This window comes from Ursus arctos, unplaced genomic scaffold, assembly GCF_023065955.2.
Source record: "Ursus arctos isolate Adak ecotype North America unplaced genomic scaffold, UrsArc2.0 scaffold_17, whole genome shotgun sequence".
Lineage (NCBI taxonomy): Eukaryota > Metazoa > Chordata > Mammalia > Carnivora > Ursidae > Ursus > Ursus arctos.
The window spans coordinates 13,568,607-13,592,165 of NW_026622841.1; the positions used below are offsets into that span (position 1 = coordinate 13,568,607).

The 23,559-nt window shown below is 46.0% G+C and overlaps 1 protein-coding gene across 3 annotated transcripts in view; it reads right to left on the reverse strand.

The window, feature by feature from the left end:
- Positions 1–5,723: 5,723 nt before the first annotated feature.
- The window catches only part of TNFRSF11A (TNF receptor superfamily member 11a), a 49,449-nt gene continuing 31,613 nt past the window's right edge, over positions 5,724–23,559 (reverse strand). For 2 of the 3 annotated variants that reach the window (XM_026496430.4, XM_057313355.1), the window contains 4 exons: positions 22,405–22,518; positions 19,230–19,282; positions 17,186–17,954; positions 5,724–6,188 (listed from right to left, as the gene is read on the reverse strand). In XM_026496430.4, the coding sequence (XP_026352215.3) occupies positions 5,842–6,188; positions 17,186–17,954; positions 19,230–19,282; positions 22,405–22,518 (1,283 nt within the window). In that variant the 3' untranslated portion in view covers positions 5,724–5,841. The remainder of the gene's footprint in view (positions 6,189–17,185; positions 17,955–19,229; positions 19,283–22,404; positions 22,519–23,559) is intronic. The other variant, XM_057313354.1, reaches the window with a different exon arrangement.

Here is a 23,559-nt window from a genome sequence, read left to right on the forward strand (position 1 = left end):
GGTATCCCTCACTTTCCCCAAACGCCAGAGGCCAGGAGAGAAAGGCCCCCCAGCACCCATTCTAATTGTACTGGCCAGTGAAGGCGGTATATTGGGGGGGCTACACGGCATAAGCCCAATCCCTCCGTGTGTGACATCAGGAGATGACAACTTTGGGTCACCTACCACGGTCTTGTGAATTGATTATGGAAAAGCGCACCCCGCAGACCTAGTTTCGAAGAGCAGGAAGGCATCTGAGGTGGCTGCAGAGTTCAGTTTACAGTTATGTGGCCCGACTCAGGAAGTGGACATGACGTCTGAGGCCACCGCTGTGTCCAAGAATGGGGACGGGGGGAGGGTGACGTGTAACAAATGGCTGTCTACCACTAGCATCTTCCAGGAGTTCTGCAGGTGCGCGTTTGTCCATTCCCCCATCGCATCCTCGTCCCAGCCCTATAAACTAATACGGTTATCTTCAGTTTACACACGTGGGGAGTAAAGTCAAGGAGGCCAGCTGCATGAGGGAAGTCAGTAAGCAGCAGGGCGGAGTCTTGACTTCGGGTCTGCCTGTGACTCTTCCATTTGCTCCATTACACAGGGGAACAGGGGAACGTCTCCAGTGCCTCACGGTAGAATGAAGTTACTGGAAATGTCCTGGAATTTGTTAACTTTTTTTTAAAGATTTTATTTTATCTATTTGACAGAGACAGCCAGCGAGAGAGGGAACACAAGCAGGGGGAGTGGGAGAGGAAGAAGCAGGCTCCTAGCGGAGGAGCCTGATATGGGGCTCGATTCCAGAACGCTGGGATCACGCCCTGAGCCGAAGGCAGACGCTTAATGACTGCGCTACCCAGGCGCCCCTGGAATTTGTTAACTTTTATGCTATTGGTAATCTTATGCTTAAGTGAAGATTTTTTGGGGAAAGTGTTCCTTCATGTCAGTTTTACTAAGGGGAATGGAGGAAAGAGACGTGAACTAATAAGCAGGATTTCCAACTTCACCCTGGGGTCAAGGTAACTGTAGAGTAACGAGGTGGAGAGACCTAGAGAGAGAGTCAGGCTCACAAGAGCGTGAGAAGCCAGGGTGAAGGGAATCACTGAGGGTCACAATCAGAGGTCACTTAGGTGTCCCTCCCCACTTGGAAATGTATTCTGGGATCCCCTGGTTCAAACCTTGGGGGACACTGGGCTGTTCTCCCAAGGGAGGCAGTTCCTTAGTGGGGGCAGCCATGGGGGTGTCAGGCCAGGGTCTCCAGCATCTGTGACCCCCTGCACCTCTGGGCTTGGCTTCAGTAATTCCACCTGACATGCTGTGCCTGCTGCTGGCCCCACCACTGCCCGATTTTAGGTCTCCACCTCTTTTTGGCAAGGCTATTGTTGTTGCAAGGCAGTCTGTTCACCAGCCAGCACAGCCCTTTCTTGGTGGCGTCGGGGGTAGGGGTAGGGGTGGGGGTGGGGGCGGCGCATGGTGGAGGCAGGAATTCCACAGATAATCACTGTCCGCAGCAGCTCTGGTGCCCTGGAGCAGAGCAATGTCCAAGGTCTTCCCAAGCTCTCTAGCATGTCTCCAGATGCCTTAGGACTCTCCAGCTAGCTTCGCCTCCTTTCTCAGGGATGCTCAGGGCCCAAGCATAAATAAAAATGATGACTCACCAACCGAATGTTTAGGCCTTTGAATGCTTATTCCCTCTCCTCAAAGGGGGTTACACAACTGGTGCCCAGAGCACCCCACAGCTCCCCAAAGCAGATGACCAAGGGGCATCATGTACCCTCAGAGACCGTCAAAGAGCAAACGTTTCAAAAATGACACCTCTTCCACCAGAGACAGGACCTTTGCTCAAGCTCGCTCTTTTGCCCAGTACCTAACCATAAGGAGTTTGTTGAGTCAGCGTAGTGAAAGTGACATCTTTTATCTGTTTATATAACAGGTTCCTCTACCCAAGTGTCTCACCATTTTCTTAACTTTACAAATAGTTGCTTTTCAATGACCTGTGCCAATGGAATGCAGTAGTACAGTCGACCCAGGTGCCCAACCATAGATATTTGGCTTTGGAAGGAATTTCAATACTTAAACATGGATGTGGTTGTCTCTCTGCAGGAATGCGATCACCAGTGATGGAAGCACTCCTTAGGGGCTGGGAACATCCTTCTCCTGCTCCCAGATGTGCTCTGGGAGCATTTTATTCCGCACCATTTTATTCTGAACAATACTCTAGTTGTAGACAGACGGTAAAAGGGACTCATTCTTCCCCTCCTTGCATCCATCCCTCTCCCTCTCTCATGCTGCAGCTCTTCCCGTTAAGAGCTGGGGGTCTATTTCCCCAACTCTTGAACCTGGGCTCCCCGTGTCTTGCTTTGGCCAACAGAGTGTGGCAGAAGTGGGAGCATACCAGTTTGAGCGTTGGCCCTCAAAAAGCCTGGCACACTTGCTCTCTCAGAAACCTGTCACCACCAGAGAGCAAGGCCAGACTAGCTTGCTGGAAGGATGAAACAGCACATGGGGAAGGCTCAGTCTGGCCCCCTAACCCCAGCCAGCCAGCGAGCCAGCCAGCACAGGGGTTAGCCAGCCTTACCAGGCTCACCCAGACCTGAAGGACCTGCTAAGTTGAGCCAGCCCACAGAACTGGGAGCTAAATGTATGGTGGCTGCTTTAAACCACATTTTGGGGGTGCTTGTTACCTAGCAGGAACCCCTTCTTCCCACCACAGGAAGGTTCCAGTACATCACATTCAAACTGCTCTTTGCACTTACAGGTAGAGAGAGAAATGAATTCTTCCTTCTTCTGGTAGTGGAATGAAATGTGGGCAGGAGACCCTAGACTCCATTTCCCTTTCAACTCTTTCAGTGCACGGCCAACCTGTATTTTAAAGAATTTTCTTATGAGATCAACAGCAAATATATCGTCAAAGCAAAGACTTTTCTGTCTCAACTCTGTTGTTGAGGGTTCCACCGATAAGAAATAACATAACCAACATCTGACACCCCAGCATACCACAGAGATCAGGAATAAGTCACATCAATTATTTTACAAAGAGCCCTGTTCAAGCAAGCCATGAAAAAAAAAAAAAAGACTTACGGTCAACTCTAAGTTTAATAATCTCTTTATCACATTCCTCAAATAATTTTTCACTATTGTCTTCATTTTATTCTGTTTACATCTGTCACATACATCTCCATAATACATAGACACAGACCTCTCTTTGCCATACATTTCTACCATTTAATTGTTTTTGGATCAATATCAAATGTAGGGATCAGGGTGGGAAAGAATACTACCTTTTTCTGAAAGTAGATTCTTATGTATTTACTTAGCACCTTTTATTTAAGGAGCTCAAGATATTTAAACATTCACTGTGGTATCCTTTTGTTATCTCTGGGTAAGGAAAGTGTCAAAAATGATCACTAGTGCTTTTTTATAGAAAGAAGTATGAAAGCACAGAATGGTGAAAGTAGGATCCGTGAGATAACAGTCACAGTAGAAATTCAGTCTTTAGCTTTCGCATTCTACTCTGTGAACCATATTTTGTCTGTTTAATACACTCCATATCAAAAGGTATAATGGTTTCTTCCATTTTTATAACACCTCTCTTTGGATGGATGTTAACTAAATGGGCAGAATAGACAGTAAATTCCCACAAACTAATCACATCCCGGCAGTGCATTGACTTCCTGTAGCTTTTTATGTAAGCTAAGGGGTCCCATACATTATAGAGCCACCCTCTGCTTCTCCATTAAAAATTATAATTGAGGGGTGTCTGGGCGGCTCAGTCAATTAAGTGTCCAACTCTTGATTTCGGCTCAGGTCATGATCTCAGGGTAGTGAGATAGAGCCCCGCGTCGGGCTCTGTGCTGGGTGTGGAGCCTGCTTAAGATTCTCTTTCCCTCTCCCTCTATCTCTCCCCCCCACCCCTCCAATCGTGTTCTCCCTGTCTCTCAAAAAAAAAAAAAAAAATCATAATTCACTGCTACTATTCCAGCATTTCCAAGAGATCTGCAACCAGTAGGGAGAAACCAGTGACCAATGGTCATTCCTTCAGCTGGGCATCTGTGGACATTCAAGTCTGGACACTGACCACTATTAGCACTCTTAAAACCTAGATCCACAAAATTAATTTTAGTGTGCTTAGGTATTTTAATTTTTCTTTGGTATATGAGAACAAATACTCACTGACCACAACAGATGTTAGAACCCAGGTACTTCCTTTTAATGTGACTCATGCTGTGTTTCCTCACAAGAGGGCTAATCTAAGAGAAAAGTATCTCTGTGATAAGTGTTTTTAAATTCACAATATGAGGATTTGGTTTTTAGTTAAGATGCTTTGGAAAATAGCAAAAATGTTTTCTACTTCTACAAGGCTAAATTACAGATGCACAATTATTTAGGAAGAAAATAGGGCCTATTGCCTAAACACACTTATGCCATTCTTATCTAGAAAAAGAAAATGCAAATTAACATTTCAGCTTTATCCTTTCTTTCTCTTTTTTTTTTAAGTTTCTATTTATTTATTTATTTGAGAGAGAGCGAGCAGGGGGAGGGGGCAGAGGGGGAGAGGGAATCTCAAGCAGGCTCAGAGATCCTGGGATCATGACCTGAGTGGGAACCAAGAGTGAGATGCTTAACCGACTGAGCCACCCAGGTGCCCCATCCCTTCTTTCTTGAACGTCCCTGGCAGCTGCTTTTCACCCTGTACTCAGGCTCGCCTGTGTCCTATTCATTTCCCATATATTTTTGAGAGAGACATCAAAAATAAGAATGCCAAGCTGCAGCAACTTGGATTTTAGAGATTTCGTTACCAAAGTACCTGATTGCCTCTGCTGGAATGAGTAAATACATTCATCTCAGGGGTGAGCCATTTTGGGGGTAGGGAACAGAAGGACACACTACAACTTAGTTCTGCCTGTGGACTGACAGAAACTTAAAAACATTCAGGGGGAAAGTAGGGTTTCCCTTTTTCCTTCCTTTAAAAAAAAACGAAACCACAGAAAATTTTTCAAGAACGAAAAGCCCTTCCATTTGCTCCCTGAGCCTCCCTCTAGGCTTCACAGTCCTGGCCTTTCACCAAAAGTGCTTAGTACAGACCTCCCTGCCCACCCCCCAAACCATCACCAAAACACAGGCAACCTACTTTTAAGAAGGGGTCCAAAAAAAAAAAAAATATGTAAAGAAGACCAGAACCCTTACGAGAATTTTCAAGAAAATCCTTACATAGTAAAAACAAAGGGGAAGGGGGAGAGTATTAAGAAAAATGTTACGGAAATGAAATACAAATATAAGGGGGAAAAACAGACCCAAAGAGAACAGAACAATCATTAAAACAAATGCCATAAAGAGAAACTACTGATGAAATGATAATGGGGAATGGGAGGGACGGAGAAAAACCCTAAAAAGAGGTAAAAAGTGGAGCGACGTGTACCTGTGTCATCAGTTGATACGTTACTGTGGGTATCAGTAAATGGTCATAACAAATGCAAGTTTTTAAAAAGTGCCCGATTCGACAAAGAGCGAGGTGGGCGCTGAAACTCAGGTCCTTCGACGCGGATGTACCGAATGGGAAGTCCGTCAGGGAGCAGATCCGGGCCACCGCCCCGCCCCGTCCCGGCGCAGGTGCGCGCCGTCCCCAGGCCCCGCCCAGGCGCAGGCGCGCGCCGTCCCCAGGCCCCGCCCAGGCGCAGGTGCGAGGGACCCCACCCCCGGCCCGCCCCCGACCCCGCCCAGGCGCACGTGCGCCTGGCTCCCGCGCGGGGTAGGGGTGCGGCCTCTCTGGCGCGGGCGGAGGCTCGGCTGGAGGCTTCGAGGTCGGCGTCGGCCCCCGGACAAGGCGGCTCCGAGGGGCGCCGAGAGCCGCTGCGGGTCCCCGGCCGCTCAGCGTCGTGCCCCTGCCGCGCCGGACTCGGCCTCCCCCTGCTCCTGCACAGGCCGCGAGGCCTTGTCGGGCCCGGGGGCGCCGCGCTCCTGCAGCCCCCCGCCCGGGCGCGCGTCCAGGCCGGCGCACGGGTCCGGGAAGCGCGGCCCGAGGCCGGCGAACGAGTCGCAGCGCGGCGGGCTCTCCTCCTGCACCGGGCGGCCCACCGGCTCCCCCGGGCCGCTGCCGGGCCCCGCCGGGCCCTCCTGGGAGTTCTGGCTGACGTAGACCACGATGATGTCGCCCTTGAAGTTCATCACCTGCCCACTGGAAATAAACGTGGAGTTACTGTTTCCAGTCACATTTCCTGCAAGGGGAGAGGAAGAGAGAACACGCAGGTGAGTCATCAGTTCTTGGTGACAACTTGGTCTTGTGAGAGGGAAGTTTCCCAAGGAAACAGGCTGTTCTAGGAGCGGCCTCCCCTCACCGACACTGTCTCTAAAGTGCATTGGACACTCCCAGTGGCTCCTGCGTTTGTCAGCTCACCAGGCCCAACTGAGGCAGAGGAAGGAGGGTGAGAGAAGGCAAAAGAGAAGCAAGACTACGGGCCATGCTCCAGTTTCGTCGTCTGCCACATGGGACTCAGGATACTGGCAGGAGAGCACACCGGGTGTCAGGCCGCTACCTGGGAAAGGGTGTGCGTGCGGGAGATCCACAAGTAGCAAACAGCCAGTGGCCTGGCTATGGTCAAATGCATCGGTAAGGGAACACAGGGCTGGAGGGAAGGCCGTTGTCTGATAGGACCCTGGAGCCCACCAGCCCAGCCTCCACTGTGACCAGACTGTCACACCTTTGTACCTTCCACGGAGGTCCCTGACAGGTCAGCCCTGGAGGGCCATGGGACCACCCAGGCTCAGTATTTAGCAGAGGTTAAATCAATTTCCTTAACACTTTCTTTTTAACTCCTGGAACCAAAGAGATTCATAAGACTAAAATGGAAAAAAGAAATCCTATAAATCACTCTTTCCTTCTGAACCCTGAGGGGTGTTTCGTTCCTAGAAGGCTCTACCATCACTTCTTTGTGGGTGACTAGATTTGACCAGTCTTTAATTGACGAGCCTTTTGGGAAACAAATAGAAAGTTCAACAAATGTTAGGAAACTTGCTACTCTTATTACTCTTCTATTTTAAAAACGGATACTCTAGAAATGTCCCAGGTGAAAATTAATGCCATAAACCAAGAGGATGCAGAAATGTCCCAACACTCAGTATCAGAAACAGAATCTTTAATTCTGAGAAGAGCTGAACATCAAAATGGCTCCTCACTGTTAACTTCCTCATCTTTTTTTCTCATCTACTGTGACCCAGCTTTGTAATAATTTATACAAGTTAACTTTCTATCACCACTCCACAAGAAGAGATTTCCCCCAAATTTGGAAGGCATGTTTTGGATGGTCTGACTAAAATACCAACAGCCTACAGGAAATCCCGTTGGGGAGCCTTCCCTCCACCCACAAGGTAACTTCAGAGAAGCTGAGATGGAGGCCCAGTGACCCAGGAAACTAGAAGGATTTCAAATGAAAACAGACTTTCAAGTGTGAGCAACAAATCGAAAAGATTTATGACTCATGCTATTTCTCTCATAGGCAGGTGTATGGGGTATATTTTAAGATGGGTGGTGGTGGGTATTTATTTGCCTAATGCCCCCGCCCCCCAACCAAGCAACATGGGGGATGCCAGCTAGTGTTCCCATTCACCAGCTAGCTGGATCACTCCATGTCTTCTGAAATATACCAACAGGTGCTCTTAACACAGTGTACTCTATGCTAGGGGTCTACTTTCTAGTATGTCTATGCCTTTCTTCTCCCACCAGTTACCAAGTTAGTTCTCAGTTCTGTTTTTACCAGTTGAACTCATTAGGAAATCTAATTAACTATTTTCTAAAGTGGTGGAAAATAAGTGCAATAAAAAGGGGGAAATGTTTCTGTAAAAATTCAAGTGAATGCTTTGCAAGAACCCAAATAAAAGTGAGTCACGCTCAATGCAAAATGAAAGACATCCACAAACGGCTGAACTGGTACGGAGACATGGGCAAGAGAACCGTTGAAAGAAGAAACAAAACACATGAAAAGTGCAAAAGGATCTTGGACTCAAATTGGCTTTGCAAATGTCTACAATTTCTCATTACACACTAAAGACATAGAGAGTGGAAATTAAGATCACGAGGTTACTGTAAAAAAAAAAAAAAACAAAAAACTATCATCAGCCAACACATATGGCCCTTTACTAAAAATAATCCATGCGAATGTTATGTTTTAGGTTTAAAAAAGATGCTCAAGATATGGACTTGTAAATGACTTCTCCAAGTAACTCAGCAACTACTGACCCAGGGCTGATACCAGGGCCTCTCCTGTGGTGGCAGCAACAGGAGTGAGCACCGGGACACGTGACACGGAAGTCCTCCCATCAGAGAGATCACGAGTTAGTTAACAGAAGTCAAAGTGAGAAATTAACAGCAGTATGAATATACCATCAACATTCTATTCTAATTTAAATATGCCATGTTTGTTAAAGCAATTTAAAAAGCTGTTTAAAAGTATGATTTTCTCAGTGTAGTTCCTCTAGTCTGTTGTTACGACATCACTGACTGCTGGTTCTGTTGTTCTCTCGGTAGAATGGAGAGCTACACATCGCTAGCCACTGTGTGATTGACTTACGGCTTTGAATTTAACCTCCCATCTTCTTCGTCCTCTTCATACGGAGATTTATCTATTTATGTCATGGTACATACATTTTCTCCCTCATTTTAAATTTTATTTCCCAATAAATCATCCTCATGAAGCCACTGTTGTTTACCTTCCTGGTCAGAATCTTCAGTGTGAGCTTAGGTCAAAAGACCATTTTTTCCTTATCATCTTGCACAACAAGATCTTGTTTAATTATTCACATTAAGAATTTCATCCCATGCCAATTACCTCATAGCAAACAATATCTTTGTTATATTCCATAGGCTCTGTATTCTTTTTATCATCTAAAATGGAACTCAAATCCTCTCGCCTAAGATACATTTAAACATTTCAGAATCCTTTGACTCAGACTGGATCAAGAATATTACTCTTTTGGGGATGGGGTAGGGACAGAATGGAGGGGTGGACAAGAGCAAGGCCTTTAAATTCCTGACAATTAGGATGTAAAGAAAAGGTATCTAGAAAGAGTTTAAGATTCTAAAGCAATTTTATTCTTAACATTTTCTTTTTCTTTTTTAAAGATTTCATTTATTTATTTGACAGAGAGACAGCCAGCGAGAGAGGGAACACAAGCAGGGGGAGTGGGAGAGGAAGAAGCAGGCTCCCAGCGGAGCAGGGAGCCCGGTGCAGGACTCGATCCCAGGACCCTGGGATCACGCCCTGAGCCGAAGTCAGATGCCTAACGACTGAGCCACCCAGGCGTCCCTTACATTTTCTTTTTTTTTTTTTTTTTTTAACTCAAGGTACAATTAATGACAAAAACCACCTTCCATCAAGTCCAAGCCCATTCCATCCGCACTGACTTTTACGAGAGTAGTAAACTGGTACAGACTGAACTTCCTTAAAAAGCTCTACTGATCTGCCAATGACAGTAAGTGGCCGCGGAGCCAGCCTCATGGGCACGTGACCTGTGCGGTTAATGGCGCCTACCCTCAGAAGGCCATGCTTGATTTAATGCTCTACTGTCATCATCTTGGATTTCTTATTAATTTTTGCACATGGACACCTCATGTTTTCTTTTTCACTGGGCTCTGGAAATGAGGCAGCAGGTGGTGAGTAGCAGGCAGCTCTCAGGAGTGTTGCTCTGGGTTCTTCCCAGATGCTTTAATTTAGTGTCACTCTTTTTGGAGGTAACCTCTTATAAGTCGGGTATCTTTCAATATTGCTGGAGTGTTTGTGAATCTGATTTTTGGGAAGACACTGAGTCGCAGAGCTATCTACTGGTGCCACCAAAACATGGTTCCTATGATATGTTTCCCTGATATTCAAGCCACTTGTCATTTGCTGTGAAACGTGCGACACCAACTTTCTGATATAGCACTGAGGCTTGTCCCTTTAAGAAAAAGTCTGGTGATGGTATCGATACCTTTGATGCTTTGCCTACAGTCTTGCGTTTCGGTTTCTTTAAAGTGGAATGAGAACCAAGGCACCTGCCAAGCAGTTTAAGTGCAGAATCCTTCTAGAGTTATCTTCCCTCAATGCTCATAGTTGTCTCACCCATCTCAGCTTCAGCAGCAAAAAGGTTTTAGCAACTAATTCTTTGAACAGTCCCAAAGCACTGAACGGTTTTCACAGAAACAGGTCTCATGCTTTTCAAACTCATGTCTTTTTACCAGCTCACCAGTTTTAATAGGATCAGCTCACAGTCCGGGGACAGGGACACCCACAGATTTGGTAAGCACGGCCATTCACCAAGTGGGAACAGAAGGGCCTGTATTCTAGAGGGACCCATTAGATGTGAGTAATCAGTGTACTGTGGGCTTCTGTGAGCTTACTCTACAGAGGGAGAGAAGAATGTGTGCTAACCTGTGGTTAGGTGTACATAGGTTAGAGAGCACCCATTATAGTAACAGTAGTAATGGAAACAACGCCCCAAATCCAGAATTTATTGAGTGTTCCCTCCATGCCTGGCTGGCTGCATTGCAAACACCAACTTGCACCTACTGTGCATGGGATCATTGCAGGCTTGCTTCTTTCTCCCCCCTCTCCTGACACTGCCTTAAGGAGGGAAACTGTCAAACAGCCTTCTTTTTTCAAGGCTTGTCCTAAGGTAGACTCACCTGCCAGTCATCTAATAATGTCAATGTCATCCTGGTGTTGTGGTCTCTGAAGAGCAGAAGGTGCTCACTGCTGACAAAAGGGATGAGGTTTCAGTGGCTGCCCGAGTCCAGGAGGGTAAGAAGTGGGGAGGGACAGAGGCGAGAGCAGGGGTCTGGAACCTCTGGTCTCGCCCTGCTCGGCCCTCCCTAGCTGTGGCATTTGGGACAAGCCACCTAACAACCCCTCCAGATTTCAGTCTGCTCGTTTGTGAAATGAGAATCAAGTTTCAAGCCCTGCTAGCTTGGCAGCAAGCAGCTGCACAGAGTGGCACACAATACCTGTTAAATGAAAGAATAAACGAATGAATGAACACCCGCAGGATGGGTCAGACGAGATGATGGATTTGAAAATGCCCGGGAAATTGCAGAGAATCAGTCACAGGTGCGCTGATGGCACGACTACTCCTGGCAGGTGGAACTCCCAGGGAAAGAGATCAGTGGAATGTGCCAGGCAGTAATGTTATTTTTCCATCCATGTCTTGTTGGAGGATCTCAACATGTCTTGAAGACCGAGAGGGCACTTTCCTCCAGAAATCTAACCAACTTTTATTTTCTTTGCTGAACTAATTCATCGTTATGACTGTCACTGGTTTGAACACTCATCTATATCGCTCTGCACTAAACCCCCATGGTCTTGTTTCTCCTCATGCAAGTCAGCGATGACTTGCCTGTGGCACAGGAGTAGATCAAGGTTTAGAATGAGCTGGTAATATCCTTCTCCTGTAATACACCTCAGTCCTGAATTGTCCTTCTCACTAGCAAATAATTCCTTAAGATGTGCTTTCTACCTTTTAGGACAGAAAGGTGTTATAGGGTTATGCAAGCCGACCAGAGAGGGCAAGTCAATGGGTCCCCATGTCAGCAAGCCGCATGATCGTGTGGGTGCTGTGGGGCCTCCTTTTGGACATGGTTGCCATGGCTTCCGCAGTCGACATGTGCCCCAAAGGGGTAACTCTTTCCCACTAAGGGCCAAGGAAGCCCCGATTGTTCTGCTGTTGGGGGGCGCTGAGCCCTTGTTGGTAGCAGGTAAGGGGAAATACGAAAAGAGAAGGATGGTGTAGATGAGGCTTATCCAAGATGCCTGACAAAGGCCTGAGACTTAGTCTATTCAGCCTCCAGGAATACAAGACAAAGCAAGGGCCCATCACTCCCTTCTTCCTTCCCTTCTTCAGGCCGCCCTTCTGACACCTTTCCCCTGCTAGGCAGCCCCTGGCATTGATTTTAACTTTATTTTCACTTGAGAAAAAAAGATGGGGTTGGAGGTATATGAAGGAAAGAACTTTCCTCACAAAAGAATGGGGGGTAGTGAAAATAGTACCTTCCAGAGACAGCTGGCGGAAGGGAGGGGATGCATAGGCCAAAGTAGCCATCACTTGTGCACAGACCCTAGGGTCCCTGCCCATGGAAACTTCTGGGCCTGGCCTGGCCACGGCCCCTCACTCAGCCAGAGCAGTCAACTATCCCAGACCCTTATTCTGCGGCGCACTGGAGAGTCTCCAACACACAGCAGACAAAGGAAATCAGCATCAATAGCACCAACTTAATGGCAGCCCAGCAGCGGCTTACGGTACAGGCCTCACAATCAGAGAATCAGGGTGTCAGAATCATTTCCTCGTCTCTCAACACAGGGTGACTGGGAACTGTATTTGAAGCTACCTAAAAGTGGGATTTGAGAGCCACAATGACATGAGGATTTTCACTGAATCAGAAATTTTGAATTCCTAACATTTAAAATGGGTCAGTTGGGTTAACATTATTATTTCATGTGACTTAACTAGCAATTTTTCAGGTAACTTGAGATAGCTAAAAATAGCATTGAAGTCAACAAAAACAATGGACAAATGAAGTGTCCCATCCGAATCAGAAAGATGTCTACACGTTGCTAAATCCATACTTGACGTAGTGGCTCCATGGAATCTCTCTTTCTTGGGCAGAGAACACAAGCTTCGTTTTAAGAACTCAATCTCTGACAGAATTCACATTTTCAAGCAAGGTAATACACACTCTTCTTCCCAAAAGCTTATTATGTTGTTTAAAATGCATAATGTATGAATATTAAATCACAAGAACTATAGCAAATAATACCACCCAATTGTCATGTAGATTTTCTCCCAAGGAACAGAACTAAAAATATACACAAATACACTCAAACTACCCAGGCTACACTGAGTTCTTTCGGAATTTTTTAAAAACTTATTTTATATTTAACCCATATGCTTCTCATGTGATTTTCCTTTTTATGGAAATGCAAGCTCTGTTTTAGGCATTTGGAAGAAACTGAGTATATGATGATAAGGGAAGGGAGACAGTATTTAATAGTTCCATTCTGAATCATGCTTGAAAGTTACTTAGAATGGCTTACGAATGAAACTCTTTCAAAATGAGCCCCATTAGAACAGAGAGAAAGAAAGCAGGACTGAATTAAAGTATACAGTAAAAAATTTTTTCATATATTTTGAAAGAATGCATTGACTTTTAGCACCAGTGAATATTGCCAAACAACCAAATAATAAAATATCATTTTAAACTTACAGGGTCAATGAGCTAATACTTGCCCTTATAGTACTTAGCTAAAAGCGAAACACAAGCTAGTGGATGGCATTCCAACAAGAAAGAGAAGAAACTTAGAACTAGAGTATTGTCCATTGCTTGGGGGGAGGGGAGGGAAAGGGAAGAAAATTAAGGTAGGAGAACCTTTATCTATCTTTTTAGGATGGAAATGGATGGTCAAAGATAGTCATTTCAAGAGAGGGGGACCCAAGGATGGGAGACTGAGGCTGGGGAGAAACAAGGTCAGGCAGGTGCCCTTCAACCTCCAGTGCCCTGGGCTCCCAGGAATCGGCCTTGGTGTGTCACTGCCATTGGGATGACCCAGCTCACCTTGTCTGCTCTACCCTGGATACTGAGGTCTGTCTAGGACAGTTCATGCCAGTCCTTCCATCCCCTGCTTGGCCTCCAGCTCCCAGAACAGACTAAAGATGTGGGAGGCTGAGAATGAGTTTAGGGAACAAACAGGGAGGTATGGTCTCCTGTTCCTCTAGTTACTCATGACTGGCTGAATGATGAGCTTCACACGCTGTGACTAAGCCGCCTTGGGAGACGCTGGAAAGATCAGGTGTGACAAAGGTCATGGAAATTCCCCCTGAATGGTGCACTACCTACAGCCCCCTTGTTGATAAAGGTGTGCGCCTGCCAGGCTCAGTGAGAAAGACGGAAAGCACACAGAAGGGGGGGTGGTGGCCACACGGCCAGAACACCTGCCGTCCCTGGTTCTGAAGCAACATTGGAGTTGAGACTTAAAGGACAGGAGGAGTGGGTGCTCTGGGAAAGGGGACAGTGTAGGGACAGGATGGCTCACACTAGCAGAAGCACAGAACAGAGCAGAAGAGGCAAGTGAGAGGTGTCAGTAGTTTAAGGGGCTGGCTTTGGCCAAAACTTAGGTGGCGGGGAGGAGAAGTGGGGGAGAGCAGGCCGAAGGGGAGGGGGGACAGGCTGCCCAAGGCCTTGCAGTCTCAAGTTCCTGATTTCTTCAGTTGTCCATTCCCAGACCTCAATCTCCACTTGTTTTGCCGGCTTCCCCAAGTCTCTGGGGGCTCAGTAGACCCTCAACAAAGATATGATAGAAAAACAAATATATCGTTGCTGTTCTTTAATAACCTCTGTGGACCCTGTAAATAAACAACTGTTTCCAGCTCAGAAGTGGCTGAAGCAAAAAAGTGATTTCAGGGGCCAAAAGCAAGGCCCCGGCCGCTACAGACGCTTCAGTTGCAAGAAGCAATTCTTTCTTTCACATGAAGTAATTTTCTGGACACAATGAGAATTCTCCAAACTCCAGGTGAAAGGATTTGTAACCAAGGGAACCACCATTATGTCATCAGGATAGTCATTTAAGATGCAAATTAAGAAATGGTTTCATAAGACATAGCCAAATATATGTTTTTCCCGTATTGGTTTTTGCTAATAACTCACTGTTCTTGAAGATTTATAACATTGCTAGAATAGCCTTAACATTGGATATTATTTTTAAAAATTACGCTTTTAGAACTCTTTGAAGAACCATCATTCTCTTCAAAGGGAAGGGGAGTGCAAAGGAGAAACTCCTCCCTGCTGAGGACATGCCCAATCACATCATTTTCCCAGAAACCACTCGAGTTGGTTGTGTGTGTGTGTGTGTGTGTTTAAATACCCACAAATAAAAATCTGAAACCTAATAAAAAAGGCCACCTCCTTCAAGTCCCGAGAGCACAGTGGCTTTCAGGAGATCAAATAGGATTAGACTCCCTCTGATCTTTCACCCAAGCTCCATCCTCTTTTGCACACTTTATAGAACATAAATAATGGCAATCTTAAAAAAAAAAAAAAAAGAAGCAATAATGAGAAAGTGCTATTTTGACCAGAAACCAGAAGGCCAGTTCATGCAGAAGTAATTATGGAGAGAGCAGCACAGCTTCCAAAATCAATCTGGCTGCTGCGTCTCCTCAGGCGAGAATGAGTTTGGCCCTCTTGCTGGCATCCCAGGCAGACTCTCCACGGATGTTTTGCATGGCTAAGCACCAGACGAAGAGAGAGAAAGCAGTGTAAACTTTCTGCAAATTAACACCATTTAGTTGATGACACACTTTTTTTTTTTCCCTTTCCTCCATGCCTCGCTGTTTAGTGCTAAAGAAATAAATGGTCATGAAAAACAGACTCGGGCCCTGTTTTAACTCTTCATAGGAGAGCACAGATCTGGCTTTTGGCTTCATGTCACTAAGAAAAAAAATATCTCTTTAATTTGGTCAACTCTTCTCTTCCAACAGCTGCTGATGATTTTCACACAGTGGCAAACATCCCCTTCCTGGTGTCACTAATGGAAAAACTGGTCTGCCCCTGGTACCAGGCCACGGTCACTGCCACACTCAGCTCTGGCCTCCCCATGCCTCCCAGCCCCCAAAACTCATGTTCTGTATGTCTCTAGGACCAACAGGAAGAAGATTAACCACTTAAAAAGAAATAGAATTATACAAAGGAACAAGAGAACCAAACTTTTAGTTATGGAAATTCCTTAAAGTCTTAACGTGGAGGTCTTCAGAAGGAAAAAAACCAAATCAGTTCTTTGAAAAATATCCCCAAATGTATGTCCTCCTTTCAGTCTGAGAACCGATGTTACAGAATTTACACATCAGTGAATTTGTGTAGTTGCAGCAAAGCCACAAAGCTTGGGAGACAGATGAAAGTACATTGTTCTAGCAAATAAGCCAGGAGCCATCATCCACACGAGGCAGAAGAGTCTCTGTGTTTAGGGCAGGATCTAGCTACCTCAGGGTTATAAAATAATTCAGTCAGCAGCTGCTCGCACCACTTGCTGTCTAAATAAAGAGGCAGGAATGAAAAAGAAAAGGCATCCCAGGATAAAGGAGGTCCACGAATGGGCTTTTTTCTTTTTCCATTCGAGGGTGGGAGGATTCTGTGAAGCCCCTTAAATAGCATATATCCATATATTCATTTTTCTGGAGAGAGTGTCTATAGCTGTCAGAAGATTCTCAAAGAGATCCCCGACCCCCCATGTGGCAAACAGTACCCAGAGCCCTCACCATCAGCAGCCGAGCTCCTCTAACTACATAATCAAACAGATGGTGTTTTACCCTTGTGAAAAAAAAAGTGATAATATTATAATTGGTGGGCTCTTCATGCTCAGGCAGTGCTGCAGCGATAAATCTCTATAATGATTTTAAATTGTAAAATGATCCTCCTGGTTCCATAAATATATTATATGCAGTGGTTGTAAAAGGGGCTTCTCATATAAAGCATGAAAGGGCAGTTTTACGGCATCATTAATTTGGTATAGAACTAACAAGCTACTCTGAATAAAAATTAATGAATTAAGGATTAACTAAACAATGTCATTTGTCCCCCTGACAATTATAAAAGCTCTCTCAGGGGAGATTTGAGGTATAGGCTGCTTTAAAAACAAAACAAAACCCAGAGATCCGCGGGAATGCCTCAACTCAGCCAGTCCCGAGGTCGATGCTGAAACGGCCTTCAGAGAGTCAGTGCTGGGCGTGGGGCCCCTGGAAGCGAGGAGACAGCCCCCGGGGTGGGGGACAAAGTCACACGGCAGGGGGCACAATCCACAGACTCAACATGGGGATTGAATCAAAACCCACCCTGCAGGGGCGCCTGGGTGGCACAGTCGTTAAGCGTCTGCCTTCGGCTCAGGGCGTGATCCCGGTGTTGCGGGATCGAGCCCCACATCAGGCTCCTCCGCTGTGAGCCTGCTTCTTCCTCTCCCACTCCCCCTGCTTGTGTTCCCTCTCTCACTGGCTGTCTCTATCTGTGTTGAACAAATAAATAAAATCTTTAAAAAAAAAAAACAAAAAACCCACCCTGCAAAGAGGCATATCAGGAGAAAAGGTTCGAGTGGAATTTTCCCCATGTAAGCGTCTTTCTTCCCCAAATCGTCTGTGACACTTGCCTCCAGACACTGAACCAAGAACAGCTCTTTTTGCTCAGAAGCAGGAGACCAGGAACACCACTTACCAGATGCTGGTGGCTGGTCACTGGAGGCACTTCCAGACCCAGGGCCTCCTCTCGTCGAGCTGGGAAGCCTTACGTCAGCCCCATCTGTGGGCTGGCCGGCCCCATCAGCTGCATCTTCGGGCGGAAGGCCCATGCCATAGGCGCACTGGGGCAAAGGTCCGCTTTTCGGGGAAGCCATGAGGGGTTCCCGGTCCTCCCCAGGCGAGTTTCCACAGTTTGCACAGCCATCGGCAGAGCTGGGGCTGGCTGCCCAGTGGGGGCAATGGCCACCCTCCACTTCTTTTTGCAAGTACTTTTCGGAGGCTATGGGAATCCAATCAGTCCTACACAGGGGCTCCGCGATGTGGCAGCTTTCAGAATCAGCCAGGCTCTCTGTCCCAGTGAAGCACTGGCTTAAACTGTCATTCTCCCCCACCTCCAGGGGCTCAGGGAAAGGGGGTGTGGATTTGCTCCCAGGCTGAGTGAGGCACAGCAAAGAAGAGTCTGGGGTCTGGGAGGGCCTGTCCACATATTCGTCTTCTGTGGGAATCTGCCGGAAGGGGTCCCCCTCGATCTCGCTGACCAAAGTGAGCACCCTGGCCTCCTGTCCCTGGGTGCTGGGCCCCCCACCTACACACGCACCCCCACAGAAACCACCGCCGTCTGGACAGCACATATCTTCAGAGAACATCTTCTCTTCCAGAGTCAGCAGTAAGACACCTTCACAAATTTCACGCTGACTAGAGGCTTCCATATGAGTGCTGCTAAAATTGTTCCCTGAGGACTCCTGCTGATGTAAATTCAGAAGGCAGAAGTATTAATACCCGGAGTTATCAGAACTTGTGTCTGCTAAACATGGCTGAAAATGGTTTAGAATGATTATTTCCACCCTAACAAGTACAGACGGAACCCTCATTATGGCACATTATTTGTGTTATTTAAGAATACAGAGTGGGGGGAACCCTAAAATGGACTATGGGAACCAGGGAATCAAACCGCATTTCAAACAAATAGTATATTCACACTGAAGCAAAGCAAAGCGCTAACTCATGTAACTTTAAAGAACACAGTATTTTGTCCATACATTCAATCTAAAGTAAAAAAAAAAAAAAAAACCACTGTAAACAAATAAGGAGCTCTAGTTAGTAGCTTTGTTTTTTCTGTACTACTGTTTAATAATTCTGAAACTACGTTCTGTGTATTCTGGCATTGAGCAAACAAGTCAATACATTGAGACTAACAGGAACCGGGCTTCGTCCTGTTGCAGAAGGGAGGATTCAAATCCAGGTAAAGGAGAGACCAAATGAATCCTGTGGTGTCGGGACCGAAACTGGGAGAATCAGGATGAGCTCACGGTTTAAAATTTATATTCTTTATACTGTAGACAATAGATCTAAGGGACATAACGGGACAATCAAAGAAATTTTTAATATCACATGTGGATCAGATAACAGTTTGTACCAAGATTAAATGTCTTGATTTTGATAAATGTACTACGGTTATTTAAGAGAATGTGCTTGTTCTCAAGAAAATCGCACTGAAGTATTTAAGGGTGGAGGAGCGTGATGTCTGCCATTCACTCTAAAATAACAACACACATATACAGGCTTACGAAGAGCAAATGATAATGCGATGTGATAAAATGTAAGCAGTTGGTGGGTCTGAGTTTAGGGAGTGTGGGAGTTTTTTTGTACTATTCTCACTGCTTTTCTATAATTTTGATTATGTCAAAATGAAAAGTTACCAAAATAACTAAAGAGTAGAGGGAAATGGCAGCTCCTTCCTCCTTGGAACCTGTCCTAGGCAATCAAGATTGGCGCTGGAACAACATAAATTATGTATGCTCACAGAGATGACGAGGGGAAGGAAGTGCAAAGAAAAGAGCATTTACGATGGGCACCCACTTGGGCTTTGAGTTATTCTGCGGGGATCAATCCTGGGATTCGAGGTTCCATCCCTCAAGGAAGGACCCCGTTCACGGTAGGGTTCAGTATTTGACTAATAACAGCCACATCAGCCTAACCATTAAAAGGACGTTAAGGAGGCACTTAAGACTTAAATTTACCTTATTTCCACTTAGGCCGCCGCAAGCCTCATTGACCCAGTGCCACAAATTAGCTAGAAAAACAAAGTAAGGATAAGAACTTCATATTATTTCGTCTAATTCAGTATTATCGATCACTATGTCAGCTCAGTATTTCTTTAAATACAGCCATCTGCAAGTCTTTCAGTGAGAGTTCCCGAGAGTGAAAACATTTAAAAGAAAAATCAACCCATTCAAAGACTCCCCCTCCCCCAAACAGAACTTTCTGATCTATGGAAAGCAAAGCGTCCTCCCCTAATGTTCTGCTGAATTCCTCTGGGCACTCTCAGAGCTGCTGTTAGGACTGGAGGCATTCTCATTCCCTTCGCCGTTTTCCCCTGACGACGAGGGCCAGGGCTAGGCGCTGCGAGGGAATGACGAAGACACAGGTCCAGGGCATTGCCTTTCCAGTCAACTAGCTCACACGGATGGACGAGAAAGGAAGAGTGCAGGCCGGAAGGCTGTCAGACCCCACTGAGTTCCAGGGGGCCTCAAATCCTTTTCCACTATACCCTGTGCTTCTCAGGAGGAAGAGCTGTGTTCTGTGGTATAAACAAAGCACATCTCCCATTAACTTTTAAAAACAGAAGTGATGGGATTCCTGGGTGGCTCAGTAGGTTAAGCGTCTGCCTCCGGCTCAGGTCATGATCTCAGGGTCCTGGGATCGAGTCCGCATCAGGCTGCCTGCTCAGCGGGGAGTCTGCTTCTCCCTCTTGCTCTCTCTCTCTCAAATAAATAAATAAATAAATAAAATCTTAAAAAAAAAAGTCTGATCTACGAACTGAAAAAAAATCTATGAATTTATGTTCTAGAAAGATAAAATTTTACCCCACTTCCACTGACCATTTGATGCTAAATTCACTATAAACACTGAAGTGGGAGGTTGTCCATTCTGCAGGAGAAGATAATCAGGTCCTGATAACAGCTAATCATTTCTATCACATGACCTCGCCCGGGTCATTGCACTTCTCTGAGTCTCAGTTTCTTCATCACGAAAGGGGAGAAACAGCGGTGCCCACCTCGTGGTGCCCGCCTCGTGGTGCCGTCGTGATTTTGTGAGTGCATGTAAAATGCACAAGCAGGGCTGGCACAGAATAAATATTCAATGTATGTCAGGTATTGCTATCATCTTCATGATTATTCTTGCTTCCTTTCTATAGTTTTGAAATTACATAAAAATAAAGTTACCCCAAATTAAAGGAAACTTGTAGCTCTTCTCTTGTAGGGACCAGTACCAGATAACCACAAACGGTACTAAAAAATGGCATTTGTACACGAGGAGATACTCATAATTACTAAGATAATCTCTCTCCTGGATGATTGCAAAAGCCCTCCTAATTAGTGTGTCTGCATCCAGCCTTACTGTACCCCCGAATTTGTTTTCTATCCTATAACCAGAGGGTGAGTTTTACTTCTCTTTGCTAAGGACCAGGAGCAAAGTCCTTAACCAAGCCTGCGGGACCATGCTTCCCTCTCCATGTTCTCTCACGCGGGCTCTGACTTTCTGCTCCGGCCGCACCAACCTTAGCCAAGCCCAACGGGCTATCAGGTCTCAGCTCCTGGTCTCCTCTGGGGGGCCCTTGCTGGCCCCGAGGTCAGACGACCCCCTGTCATCTGCTCACCTGGGGCTCTGCAACTTCCCTTTCAGCACTCGGCCTCATTCTGTGGGCCTCATGCTGCCCTGTCCGCTTCCCCAAAAAGGGCACTTGCTGTGCCCTCAGGATGGAGCCCCCAGGGCCAGTCCTGCCCCAGGGGGGCTACATGAATGGATGAAGAGAGGGCTAACAGCCTACGTCCTGATTCAGTAACTGGTAGGTCCACTGTCCTTGTCACTGAGAAGATATGGCAGGAAGAGGTTATTGCAGAGACAAAAAAAAAAAAAAAAAAAAATCAGAAATCTGTTATCTCACATAAACGTGACTCCATGCGTGAACCTCACCATCTGAACACGCATTATTCAAATCCCTAGTTACCAGGTTGCTAGGGAAGTGGAGCAGCACTAAATAAAAATATTCAATAATGAGTAGACTCTTAAAAAAAGTCATTTAACACTGTTCTCTGGTTAACATGGGCATCTCCAAACACCATCTTCCCTCTTTAAAAACTTTTGATGGCCCAGCGTTATATAACGTGACATTAGTGGAAAGAGCAAGATAGGCGGGGTTTCAGGAAGTCCACGCATGTGATGCAGGAGAACTGATCAAATCACGGCAAAGCGGAGGCGGACGTGATAACCCCCTGAGCAACCAAAAAGGGAAAAGGGATCGTGAGACAACAGTGCTCTTAGAGAAGGCGATCTGACCACGAAAGCATGAAGAAATCTCTCGAGGAATCCTTTCTTAAAAATGTCGCTCTTGGGACACCTGGGTGGCTCAGTCGGTTAAGCACCTGCCTTCAGCTCGGGTCATGATCTCAGGGTCCTGGGACCGAGTCCCGCGTGGGACTCCCTGCTCAGGGAGCAGTCGGCTTCTCCCTCTCCCTCTGCCCCACCCCAGGCTCGTGCTCACGCTCTCTCTCAAATAAATAAATAAATAAAACCTTTAAAAAAAAAATGACACTCTAATAGCTTTGTGTAAACATCAAATATGCTGTGATGTTAAAAGGCACCATCGAACAATTGTTTGTGAAGAAATTATTCCCCAGAAACAAGGTAACACCGGATGATTCATTGTAAGAATGAGCACTTAAATTTTACTGAAAATAAGATAACTTATTTTCACAATTTTATATTCATATCTCAAGGTAAGACCCCAATCAAAACTTTCCGTCTGCCATTTACCTGAATGCTTACCTCTATCTTAAGTGGGTGCGTCAAACATGTTGGTATTCTCGGATAAAGGCAACCCGCTCATACCTGATGATGCATGATCGATCTGACACGAACACACAGCTAATGAGTCATCAGCTTCCTGAACCTCGCATATTTTGTTTGCTTACACATCAACAGGCACCATGGGTTTTTGCTGATGTGTTTGGCCAGAGAACAACGAATTAGGTATAAAGGGCATTTTGCCTTAGTTTAACTGCAGCTGTGTCAAGGCACTTACTGTAGGCAGATCACCAGAGGCAGTCACCGGCAATCTACGCAGCTTCCAGAGCGTATACCTAGACATGTTTCTTTAAGCTTAATTTTCAAAAACCAGTGTAGACACAGTACCTGTTAGTGCTTTCCCTTTTTTCCTATAGTAAACACCAAAGACGACAGCAGCGACTAATGCCACAGATATGAAGAGAAGCAGAATAATTAAACTGGGCAAGTAAATCTGGGGTTCTGCATTGGAAGAAAATGAGAAAAAGGTGTTAAAGAGTTTTTAATTTAATTCAGTGATTATTTCCAGTTTTATTTAAAAACAAAACCCTTTGAATCAAGCCCCAGAATCAAGGATGTTGGTCTGGCGTCGGAGAAGGAGGACGGTCCCCAACTCTGACTGTAGGCGTGCAGAGCATGCTCTCAGCTCCAGAAGGGCGAAACCAACTGCAGCCAGCCCCACGCCTGGCATCGCGCCACGGGAGGCCAGCCCACGCCCGTCTTTAAAAGTGGCTACTTTAGGGGCACCTGAGTGACTCAGAAGGTTAAGCGTCTGACTTCAGCTCAGATCATGATCTCAGGGTCCTGGGATCAAGCCCCGTGTTGGGTTCCCCTGCTCAGCGGGAAGTCTGCTTCTCCCTCGCCCTCTAACCCTCCCTCTACTCATGCTCACTCTCTCTCAAATAAAGTCTTTAATAAATGAATAAATAAAAGCAGCTACTTTAGCACAATTCTAATTGTCTTGACCATGCCATCCAGTTCCATCTTTGCTTACCTACAGAACACCTCAATCTCTCCAAGTGGACAGCCTCTGAGGCCAGAGGAAGCCCTTTATTGTATCCTTTTCCAAAGAACAACATGGCACCAGGGTTCTGCTGGTCATGAGAACAGAACCATGGCCGTCCTGCGAAGCGTTTCAGTATTTCATCTACAGTACAACGTGGACTTAACCATTTCTCCCAACCCTCTTGATTGCTTGCTTGCTAGAACCTTTATTTTATGAAGTCTCACCTCTCCTCTCCTTCTCTCCTGTTTAAAGTAACATTTTATTCCCTCAGTTATTTTCAATGTTATCTTTAAAATGGTCTTTTTTACATGCTACTCTGTGTTACTCCATAAACAGAATGCTTAGATAGCCTCCTTTTTCCCAAAATGTCAAATCTAAACCCCTGATTTTCTTAGTTCATTAACCCCATTAACCTGTGGCCTGGGTTCTTCCTGCTGCGTGTCCATTTCCGGTGCTGCCATATCTGGACCCACCTCTACACCATCTCACGCCCCTGG